Below are 12,204 nucleotides of genomic sequence, written 5' to 3' on the forward strand. Positions count from 1 at the left end.
CTGGCGGTGAAGTGGAAGGGGGTCTTTTTTTAACTGGTGGGATAGATACCCAGCGTTTTCCCCACAAGGGCAGTTTCAGCCCCTTAAGCATTTCAAAGATTTTAACTTACTCATCTAAGGGCAATTCCTCCATGATTTATGTTCTTGTTAACACATTCACCCCAAGAGGAAAGATTCTGCAGTTTGTTTTCAGGGCGTTTTTTGCGTTTTTCTTTACGAGCCGGGGCGGGAGTGTCCTATCTTTGCCGCACCGACTAATAAGCAAAGGAATGTGTATCCAGCGTTCTTGCCTAATCAGAAAAAGTGTGTGATACGGTCAGGTCTGTGCCTGGCATTTTCAGTGAGTCAGGTTTGAAGGACAAGGTAAATGCGTCATGGCTCTGTCAGAAGTTTACTTAGGTCTGCTGGAATATATATTTTTGACATAAGAAACATAGGGTCATAAAATGCTAATATACTCACACCAGGTAAGTTTTAGTCTGACGTTTAACACACAGGACAAAAGTCACCACTGTATCTTTAGGGTTTTTTTAGCACATGGCCTGACACATATAGGTGCTCAATAATTATTTGTGGAATGAATAACATTTGGTGTTTCATTTCCTTTCATAATATATAATACATATGTGCTGCATATTCTTATTGCACTTACAGTTTTCCATGTTAGTGCATAATCTATGTAAATATACTTTGTAATGGCTGCATAATACTTCCTTGAATGAGTTTATCATAGTAACCATTCCTCTATTGTTGACTATTAATTGAATTAGTTTTAGTGCATGGTCATCGTGGTGCTAATTGCATGTAACCAGGAATGAAGAACTCTTTACTTCCGGAGAGAGGAATGATCCCTTTCGTATAGCCATATTATTATTAGAAAGTCCATTCTCCTCCACAGAGCAGACACTGAACCTGTAATTTTCCCCAGGAATTCCAGCAGTCCAGGTTGCACTCCTTCCCTTCGAAGGATAGACGACCTCCCGAAACATGAGGAAATGTAGACTGGCCTTTTCTCTCTGCCCCAGAGGCTGCAGTTCTCTGCGATGCCCCTGGGACAGCAGCAGCCCCTAGAGCTGCCCCCGAGAAGGGCAAGAGATAGAGGAGCTGTGATCTAGGAAGAGGAAGGAAACCAGCCAGGAGGATTAGGTGAGGACAAGGCACTTTGATTATTTCTTTGGGTTCTCATAGAGAGCAGGTAGCACAGAGATTATTCCTATTTTACAGATCCAGAAACTAAGGCCCAGAGAGGGAAAGTGACTTCCCTAGGATCACAGAGCCCATTAGTGTCAGGATCTCCTACTCCCCATAAGAATCATCTATGGGCTTCCTAGTCACTCACCTACATTCACTGATTTTGGCCCCTGGCCCACAGTCTTCTTTACTCCAAGCCCTTGTGATCACTCACAGCTGCTCTCATCTGAAAGCTGCAGTGCTCTGCAGCTCTGGCCACTGCCTCCTGTGCTTTAGTTCCCGCCACGACATCTGCTACTAGACGTCATTAGAGACTTCTATTCCTTTGACTGCTCCATTTTTCAACTTGTCAGTTGCTTCCTGGCTTCGCTTTCTTTCCCTATTTGTATGGTCAGCTCCCTCCACATCCTCAAGCCTTCTTTTACCTTATTTTCCTGATCATCCTCCCCAACACCCTCCCATCACCACTTAATCTAAGTATTTTGCTTCTCTGCTTCTCTGCGTTCCTGCTTCCAACTGTACCTGAATCCTCCACTACCCACTGATCAGGTTTTTCTCCAGTTCCCCACATTAGTCTTCCCAAACCTTCACCCCTCTCTTCCTGTCTCCTATTCCCCACTCTTATCCCTTTCCTCCCTCACCAGCAACTGACCTTGTCTCCTACTTCACAGGGGAACTTCCACAAGATCCCGCTCCCTGCAGCTCCATAAAGGCCCCATTCTTTCTTCCTTCCTTCCTCTTGGTCTTAGGAAATGGTGTTTCTCCTGTGCACAGCGAAACCCTTCACCTTTGCGTGGACCTCATCCTCTCCCTCCATCTCTGGGGTCTTGTCTCACCAGGCATCTCTCTTTCTCTTCTGTATCCTTCAAGGTATTTTTCTCTACTGGCCCCTTCCCCTTTTCCTTCCTAAAAAAATGCTTCCTTGACTCCACATCGCCCTCTGGAAATTGTCTGACTTCTCTCCTGCTCTTTTTATCCAAGCTTCTTAAAGAAACTCCTTCAAGTTCACTGCTGTTTGGTTTCTGCCTCCACTGCACCACTGAAACCACACTCTCTGACGTCCCCAAAGGCCTTCTAATTGCAAAATCCAATGGACACTTTCCAGTCTTTATCTTACTGGAGCCCCCAGGTGCATCTAACATCACTGCTCACTCTATCCTTCTTGAAAACCCCTCCCTCCTTGGCTCCCTTGAAGCCACTCTCTCCTTCTGATGCCAGAGCTGGCAGGCTGAATGTGGGTGTGGTGGAGGCAGATGGCTGGATCCAGCCTCTCTCCTGTGTGGTGCTCTCCCTCGCCCCCAGTAGGTGCTGACTTGAATGTCCTGGAGTGTCTATCCCTGGGCTGGGCCCTATCTGCCCCATACAGAGCCAGGTCAGATCCCAGCGGCTTCCCTTTTATTGCTGATCTGGGCCAGGCTCACAGAGGCCTGTGCCAGGTGTTGACAGTGTCTGTTCCTGGAGGATGAAAGAGCAGAGGTGAAAGGGTCAGGTGCAGGGGTCAGATGTAGGGCCAGGCCGGAGGCTGCGTGGGCCAGGGAGCACAGGGGAACTAGGGTTGGGAGCTGAGACGGCCAGAGGGCCCCTGCTTCTGTAGGGTCTTGAAGTCAGAGTTGCTGATGATGGCTTCTTGGAGGGTAGGCATCTCTGCAAAAGGCACATAGTCTGCTCCTGGGGGCAGAAACCAGTGCAAGTATGGGATGCAGGGGGTGAGGGAGTGAGGTACTCCAGGATGGGATGGTTGAGGGTGGCAGCACCTTCCTGCCTGACCTTCTGACTACAGACCCCAGAGTGGCCCCCTGTTCCAGGTTGCCCCCTCACCGTGAGGCCTCCCTCCTTGTCGCCGGGTTTCCTTAGTCTCAAAGAAAGTCTCGTGTTCCTCCCAGCACCGGTCACAGGCCGCACAGAGGAAATTAGACTCAAAGAAGTTGCAGCAACAGCCTAGGGTAAGGGGGCCGCCAAGAAAAGTATAGGGAATTGGGGCTTCCCCATGGGCTGACTACATTCTCATCTCTTCCTCACCAACCACAAACCCATCCCTCCTTCCAGCTCCCCCATCCTTGCCCCCAAGGTATTTGCATCCTATCCCTACCCATGCCCACCCTCATACCCTCCTTGCCCTAGAAGGTACCTTTAACCCTACAGGGATGGGACCTGGTAGCTGCGTGGTCTTCGTGGCTGTGTTTACAGCGACATTGGGCTCTCCAGGCCTTGGGGTCAAAAGTGGCCCGTCTTTTGAGCCAGAACTCACCCACCTCCTCTGGGCATGATGGGATAAAACAGAACATGAGGCAGCGGCACTGGCCCACATTGCAGGGCACGGATATGTCTATATGGGGGCAATGGGGATGGTTGGTAGGATTAGACCAGCACCTGATAGGGTCTGGCCTCCCCAGACTAACCTCTTCCCCCATACCCACACACACCCACTTCCTCTCATCCATCCCAACACATGACAGAGTACAAGTTATCCCTCCCCACTGACAGGGGCTGGTCAGTTCTCCCTACCTGAAATGATCTGGTGCTCTCTCAACAAGTGTCCACAAAAGCACTTGGACTCATCCCCAATCCGAAAACAGTCCCATAGATAATGGGGGCAGCGCCAGCCAATGTAGAGGCCTGAGTGTGGAGGGATTGAATAATAAGGAAAAGTGAGGAGGAAAAATAGCCTAAGCTCCCCCTAAGTGTTCCCACCTATCTCCTCAGGGTGGGGGGCTCACCTCTCCCCCAGGTGTATTCCTCTCCACCCATGAGTCCCCATCCATACCCCTTTACTCTCTGTTCCTCAAGGTATTCTCATCACCCCACAAGTGTTTTCAGTCCCCTTCCCACCCTACGATCCACTACATCTCCGTCAGCCTGTCAGAGATGACTGAAGACAGTCTCCAATTTCTGAACAGGAAGATGATAAATGAAATTTTGTTTGGAGATGAACATGAATCTCGCCGAGTTCTCTGTGACTGTGGGAATTCTCATCTCCTCCCTTCCCCACATTAGAGCCCAACTTTGCTTTGTTTCCTTGAAGTGTCTAAGGTGAGGGAAAGGGAAGATGACTGGCCAGGTGTAGAGTAGATGGCGGGGATTGGCTCCTAAGGAGCATGGTTGTTGAAGAGATCTGAAGAGGAGGACGAAGTTGGGCAGCCCTGGGGCCAGGAGGAGGGCCCACTTCTCCAGGATAGCACCTTCATACTTTTCTTCTGTGTTCCTGGTGTTATTGAACTAATGCCCTCTATGAACTTGAGAGGGGCTGCCCATGGCTCTCCAAGGGTCAGGAGAAAGGAGTAGGTGTAAATGTGGGAGGAGAACCAGAGAGCACTTCCTATTCAGATTTTCTCATCCTCCATGAGAGCTGAGAGTACCCCAACTTCTAGGCAAGAATCCTGTATGAGTCCCCATGGAGTGGGACCTTCAGCTGTAGGACTTTTATTCCCATTTAAAGGCTGCAATGAAGTGTTACCTTCACCAAAAAGTTGCCCCTGACTTCCCCTGTCTGTCTAGGGGCCCCTCCTCTTGCCTTCCATGGCACTGTGTGCTATTCTTACCACAGTACAATGCATTATAATGGACTGTTCACTTGTATTCCTGCCTTTTAATCTATATCTCTAGTCCCAGCACAGGGCCTGGCACAAAATAGGTGACCAGAGAACATAGACTGCTTGACTGAATAAGTGAATGAGCAACTTCCTTCAGGAAGGAAGAGAGACCTGGTATTCCAGGCATAACCCTGAAGTTCCATAAGGAGGATGAGAAAGTTAGTGTCCTCTGGTCTTTGACTCTCGCCAGGGCCACAATCCACAATTCTGTGCCTACTTGTCAGACTAGGTCGCTTAAAACTTTCTTGTCTTACCCATGGTCCCTCAGGGTCTGAACTCTGTCCAGATGTGGCTTTTGGCTTTGCTGCTTCTGTCTTGAGCCTGGCAGCCTGTAGTGCCAGTGCCTCATTACACCAGGGAGGCTTGGTGGAAAGTACAGGGTAGGCAGAGTCACAATGGGGTGGATGGGGGCCAGGATTCCACTAAAGGAATTCTGAACTCTGTGCAGAGTAGCAGGATGCACTAGATGATCAGGTGAGGTATGGAGGTGAACAAAGGTCAGTGCCCATAGATCAAGGCCCGGCCTGAGGGCCTGGGAGAGTCAAGTCCAAGCACTGATGTGGGAGTCAGTGCCCAGCTTTCAGATGAAGAAGACTGCAGTTTGAATAGGGAGACTGGCAACTACACCTCAGACTCTGGTACAGGTGTCAGTGCCCTTAAAGTGGGAAACTTGACATCTGGCTGTGTACTGCAGAGTTGGGCCCTCCACTCTTCCCTGATTCCAAATCCTCTTCCTGTTATGAATGGACAAGGATTGGCAGGGGGAGGAGACATTATCTGGGATGCCATTTTGACTCTGTACAACACACTCCATTCCATGATCACATAATCACATTTGCATGATAACATCTCTTAATGCTTAGCCAGCACCACACAATATACAGCTGTCTTTACATGAAAGATGTCTCTAGCCCAGACCTCTCTCCTGAGCTTCAGATGCATATAGCCAGCTGTCTACTAGGCTCTCTCACCAGGATGTCCCACGAGCACTTCAAATGTGTTATATCCAATTATTCCTTCCAAACCTGGTCCCCATGCTTTGTCCTCTGTTCAAGCATCTACTCTGTTTTAGGCATTCAGTTAATGGCACCATCATCTAATCAGTTACTTAAGCCAAAAACCTAGATGTCATTCCAGGCATGGCCCTCTCTCTTATCCTACACATCCAATGATCAAAAGCTCAGTTGACCTTCTTAGCATTCCTTGAATCTATCTGCTTCTGTCCACCTCCACCCATCCACTTCCTACCTGGATTATTACTGGTGCCCCACAGTATAATCTTCCTGTCTCCAGTCTATCCTACTGCCAGAGTGATCTTTCAAAAACACAAATCTGTTCATGTTATTGTCTCATTTAAAATCTTTTAGTGACTCTCAGTTGCTCTCAGGATATAATTCCAATTTTTGAGCTTGGCACAGAAATGCCTGCACAATTCTGCCCTTCCAGAGCTGGGCTGGGCTACTCTGCCTCACACTCTACAGCAGGCATACTGCATTCCTCACTGTTTCCTCCTGGTGCCTTGCCCTGTCATGTCTCACCTTACCCACTTTTTACCTGTCTGCCTCTTCTTGCTTAGCTTACAGATTTCAGCTGAGAAGTCATCCCTTCCAAGGCTTATTCCCCGAGCCCCCAAGATTGGATGCCCCTTTTCTCTGCTTGTGCAGTACTCTGGGCTGACCTCGACCATAGCAATTATTAGAATGAACTATAATTGTCCTTTATTTCTTGGTGTCTCTCATAGAGTGCAAATTATTTGAGGGATTTGTCTTTGAAGCCCCACCAGCACACAACATCACCTCCACAGCTAGCTCAATGCTTGGCACATAGTTGGTGCTCAATAAATGCTGAATGATAAAAGAAAAGCTTAGACTTGATATTTCTCTACACAGCACATATGTTGATTCTCCAGCAACTGAAGGTCCCAATATTAGAAGGGAACCCCAAATATCTTTGTTCAGGATTGAAATGACACTTAAATTTCTGTATAGAAATGCCTGGTTTTTTTTTTTTCCTCTCTCTCTCTCTCTTTTTTTTTTGTGAGGAAGATCAGCCCTGAGCTAATATCCATGCCAATCCTCCTCTTTTTGCTGAGGAAGACTGGCCCTGGGCTAACATCTGTGCCCATCTTCCTCCACTTTATATGGGATGCCGCCACAGCATGGCCTGACAAGCGGTGCGGCGGTGTGTGCACAGGATCCGAACCCAGGCTGCCAGCAGGGGAGCACGCGCACTTAACCGCTACGCCACAGGGCAGGCCCCTAGAAGTGCCTGTTTAAACAAGAAAATGGAGAAGTTCAATCTGAAGAAGTGCAGTGGCCTTGAAGAGTGGGGAGTAGACAGGAGGTTCTGAGAAGGAGAATGAGGGGACTGAACAGACCCTGCATTTGAAAGAAGAATAAGTAAGAGTGACAGAAGATGTTAAAATAAGCAAACAAAGCTGTTTCAATGCCTGAGTTGAGACTGAGAAGCAAGTGAGATCACTGTGACTTCTTGGCCAGGGGTGGAAGGGTGGGTCCCTGAGTGGGATTGAGGAAAGCAAATCACATGGAGAAGGGTAGGTCATAGAATTACCTGGCTCTCTTTATATCTTAGACCCATCTAGTTTCTATGTAACTCTACTCCCATCATAAGGGGAAAGGAAGAAGGAAAGACCAAAATAAATGCAGAGACATCTACTGAATTCAGTCTAGAAACCCCAGAATCCTCATGGCAGGTCAGGGTGGCCCTCTTACTGAAGATAATCTCTCTCTCTATTTTTTTTTTTTTTTTTTTTTTTTGTGAGGAGATCAGCCCTGTGCTAACATCCGCCAATCTTCCTCTTTTTTTTGCTGAGGAAGACGGCCCTGGGCTAACATCTGTGCCCATCTTCCTCCACTTTATATGGGACGCCGCCACAGCATGGCTTGCCAAGCAGTGCGTCGGTGCGCGCCCGGGATCCGAACCAGCGAACCCCGGGCCGCCGCAGCGGAGCGCGCGCACTTAACCGCTTGCGCCACCGGGCCGGCCCCTCTATATATTTTTATTATTATTTATTTTTCCCCCAAAGCCCCCGTAGATAGCTGTATGTCATAGTTGCACATCCTTCTGGTTGCTGTATGTGGGACGTGGCCTCAGCATGGCCGGAGAAGCGGTGTGTCGGTGCGCGTCCGGGATCCGAACCCGGGCCGCCAGTATCCGAGCACGCGCACTTAACTGCTAAGCCATGGGGCCGGCCCTGAAGATAATCTCTATAGATATCAAGGTCAGTAACACAGGCACACATGCTCACACACAGGAGGGCACGTTTTCACATAGGACCTCTGCACACCGTTTATATACAGACACAGATAAGCACAGCATGCCACTAACAGGACTGTCAAGAGTACTAATTCTGGGCTAAGATTGGGAACCAACAGGGCTAGAAGATATGACCCTCCCCTTTGGTGAGGAGACTCACAGCTTTTGGGTACCCAGGTGATCATGGGTCTGGCAGCAGGAGTGACAGCCTTTTAATGGAGTTCCACCAAGGGGACTAAGGCCTTTTGCCATGTCAGAGCAACAAGTTTCCTGGAGACTGTCCAGGGTCCTGGGCCATCTCTGCCTTAGGGTTTGTTTGGTGCAGGCTATTTTAGCCCTAGATCTGGGGCTGACCTGTGGCTCTTCTATTTTTAACAATTTTAGTTCAGCCACCTGTCCCTACCTGCGCTTTATATGAATATCCCTACTTTTTGTCTTCATCCATGCCATCCACCTTGGCCCCCCTGCCTGCTCCCCTCCCAGATTCTAGGCAGATGTCATTGCCATTTCCACAAGGGTCAGCTATCCATTGAGTGGGCAGGTTCCCAGATCCTGTTGGATTGGAGGGGCCATGGGCCTGTCGCAGGCCTCTGAAAGGGTACCTGGGCTCACCTGTCTGGATGGCATTCAGGGCTGCATTCTTCTCCCACTGGAAAAGATGATTCACCTGTGCACCAAACTTCTCTCTGTGCATTGCCTTAGCAACTTCTGCCAACTCTGCCTGCTTAGCAGGGACCACTGGGTGGACTGTGTACCCTGGGAAGGGAGGGCTGAGTAACCTAGGGGAAGTAAGGAGGCCCTAAAACTAAGAGAAGGGGCCAGGTCAAAGAGTAACCCAGTCCCCCTGGGGCAGGTGAGAGACAGTGATGAGAACATGGAACAGGGCAGGAGCAATTACGGCTAACTCCTTTCTTCCCCTTCTTCTTGCCCAGTAGGTGCGCAGGCTGAGCTGTGTGAGCAGTGCTGTCAGTGGCATCCACTCCCTCCTTATCCTCTCCTTCCTCTTCCCTCTTCTCTACTCTGTCCAAGTGGACCTGGGTTGAAGGGCCTGAACGGGAGTCCTTTTGAAGGATCTCAGATTCAGAGGTCTGGATGGACCTTTTTGTCCACAAGACCTCACTGGAGGAAGACTCGGAGAAGAGGTCTTCCTTCAGAGCATCAGAGGAAGACACAGGGACATGGCCTACTGATAAGGTATGAAAAGTAAGGTGTTTCTCTGGGACCTTAGAGAAGTGAGTCTCCAGTGGGGTCTCAGGGATAGGGGTCTCCAAGGGGATCTCAGAGACAGAGTAGGTTAAAGAGGTCTCAGAGATGGAGGGCTCCAAAAGGGTTTCAGAGGTATGGGTCTCTAAAGGAGTCTCAGAGATGGAAGGCTCCAAAGGGGTTTCAGGGATAGGGGGCTCCTGTGAATCCTTGGCAGAGGGGTTCTTTGAAGAGGGGTGCTCCTCTGCATCCATGGTGGTATGAGGCTCTTCTGTGACCTTGTCTGCTTCCATCTAGTGGTAGAATAGGGTAAGGCTTCATTAGGTTGGGGACTGGAGGGTCTACAAGTCAGGGTTCACAGGCGGTTATGGAATTAGGATAAAGTTCTCAGTGCACCTGAGATATACGGGGAAGCAAGATGAGCTCTGAGTCAGGATATGGTGCCAGGAGGTTCACCCATGTGCCTAGACCCCACGTAGCATGTTGCTATGGGTTGTGAGGGAGCTAGACCTTAAAGATTGCAAGGCTGAAGCAGTCAGAATCCCATCAGTAGATGGTAGCAGAGGACCATGACCCAGGAGGGAGCCTGAACATAGCAACTTGGCCAGTTCTAGAGCAGGGTCCTGGACATGGCTTAGGACCATGGATGTAAGGCTGTGGAGTTCTAGAGACTGAGAGTAACAAGCCAAAGTGGGAGTTTGCTCCCAAGAGTGCAGGAGGATGCCATGATGCATTAGGCAGAGCCCTCACCACAGTCTAGTTTTGTCTAGGGACCACATACACCCTCCCTTGATGATGTCATTCATGTTCAAAGCTTCAACTACTTCCAGCTATATGCTGATAACTCCTAAATCCATATTTCCAGCTCAGACTTCTTTAAATCCCTGTACTTCACACTCATACCCAACTGCTTGCTGGACATCACTAAATGGATGTCCCACAGGGCATCAAAACTGAACTCTGGGAATTCTCCTAGTCTTCTCCTTTCCCCTCAGCCCTCATCTTCAAATAGGTAGCAAGCACTGCATTTCCTATCTTCTAAATATCCCCGAAATCCATTCTCTCCTCTCCTTTCCCTCCAATTTTGTTCAAGTTCTCATCATTTTCTACCTGCATTATGTAATAACTTTGCCCATCTGCTGCCTTCCCCAGCATATTAATCCACTCACCCATTCTTTCATTGATTTATGTAACTTACACTTTTATTTATTTTTTTGTGAGGAAGATCAGCCTTGAGCTAACATCCATGCTAATCCTCTTCTTTTTGCTGAGGAAGACCGGCTCTGAGCTAACATCTACTGCCAATCTTCCTCCTTTTTTTTTCCCCCAAAGCCCCAGTAGATAGTTGTATGTCATAGTTGCACATCCTTCTAGTTGCTGTATGTGGGATGCGGCCTCAGCATGGCCGGAGAAGCGGTGCAGCGGTGCGCGCCTGGAGATCTGAACCCCGGCCGCCAGTAGCGGGGCGCGCGCACTTAACCGCTAAGCCACGAGCCGGCCCAACTTACACTTTTATAAAGAGCCTAATCTTCCACTTTTACTCAGGCACTTTGCTAAGCACTGGGCTCAGTTGAAAGAATCTGGGAAGGTAAGCACTGGTCCCGTGGTGTAGCGGTTAAGTGTGCGCGCTCCGCTGCTGGCGGCCCGGGTTCGGATCCCAGGCGTGCACCAATGCGCCGCTTGTCAGGCCATGCTGAGGCGGTCTCCAATATACAGTAGAGGAAGACGGGCACCGATGTTAGCCCAGGACCAGTCTTCCTCAGCAAAAAGAGGAGGATTGGAATGGATGTTAGCTCAGAGCTGATCTTCCTCACACACACACACAAAATCTGAGAAGGAGACAGGTTAACCAAAATGACAATAAAAAAGAGTTGGTATTGTGCTGGGGTAAGCCCAGGATGCTGTGGGAAGCGAGGTGTGCCTAAGTTATCTTGGAAGGATGTCCAAAAGAGGTTAGTTCTCTTTAATGACCCAATCCAGATCTTTCTAAAATGCAAACCTAACATGGCATTCTCTTGCTTAAAAACACTCAGTGACTCAGCCTAAGGATTAAGTCCAAATTTCTTGGCTCTGACATTCAAGACCTGTCCTCATTTGCAACACTGCCTAAGGATTCCAGCCTTAACTCTCCCTGCTCCCAACTTTCTCCCCATGCTCCAGAGAAACTAAATACATCACTGAAGCTCATCAGAGCCTTTCCAAAGGGAAGTTTGGGACGGGAAGTAGAGGGAGAGGTAGGATGATGGGGAGGCAGATGATCAGACATTCAGCAAGAGGAAAAAGGGACCTGAGGGTGAAGAACCAGAGGATGGGAGGAGAGGAAGGGGAAGAAGAAGGGAAGGAAGGAACTGGGCGGAGAAACTGGATGGAGGGGGAGGGGAAGGATGAAAAGTAGAGAATGGGAGGGGATCAGACTGAGGTGGCGAGGGGCAGAGGTGTTAGGAGGGGAATGGGATGAGGGTTTGGAAGAGGGACCGTTGGAGAAACTACATACCTCTGGGCTTTGGCTTGGCCGTTACAAGTCCTTAGGTCAGGATCTTGTCTGAAGGGGGAGTGTTAGCCCCGAGGGAGGGAAGGCTCTTGAGTGAGGTTGAGCCCCGGCTGCAGGCGCTATGTGGTGAGAGGCCTTGCCTGCAAGTCTAGGACTTAGGAAGGGGACCTGGATACCTGCAGAAATTCGCAAAGAAGCTCTGGCCAGATGTGGGGAAGGTTGCGGGGAGGAGGGACAAGGGGTTCCGGGGCCAATGAGGGAGGAGCTTGACTGAAGCCTCTAGAACCCGGGCTGGGAGAGGAGGGATCCGTCACCAGGGCAACGGGAACGCCCAGTAGTCTCCGTGCTAACTGCAGTCTGGTCACCTCCCGGGTGGGTGAGGTCTCCTGAGGGGGCTGCATCGGACCCGGAAGGAACGAATCTAGAAAGTTCACTTCTTGTAAGGGGGTTTGC

The 12,204-nt window shown here is 49.6% G+C and overlaps 1 protein-coding gene across 1 annotated transcript; it reads right to left on the reverse strand.

The window, feature by feature from the left end:
- Positions 1-1,682: 1,682 nt before the first annotated feature.
- On the reverse strand, positions 1,683-11,895 carry FAM221B (family with sequence similarity 221 member B). Its single transcript, XM_058523506.1, is given in 7 exon segments — positions 1,683-2,646; positions 3,010-3,129; positions 3,320-3,517; positions 3,697-3,807; positions 8,670-8,856; positions 8,858-9,553; positions 11,755-11,895. Coding segments are annotated over 6 exon segments (1,350 nt in total). The 5' UTR covers positions 11,755-11,895; the 3' UTR covers positions 1,683-2,608.
- Between the last annotated feature and the right edge of the window lie 309 nt (positions 11,896-12,204).

The sequence above is a fragment of the Diceros bicornis genome, chromosome 28 (genome assembly GCF_020826845.1).
Source record: "Diceros bicornis minor isolate mBicDic1 chromosome 28, mDicBic1.mat.cur, whole genome shotgun sequence".
Lineage (NCBI taxonomy): Eukaryota > Metazoa > Chordata > Mammalia > Perissodactyla > Rhinocerotidae > Diceros > Diceros bicornis.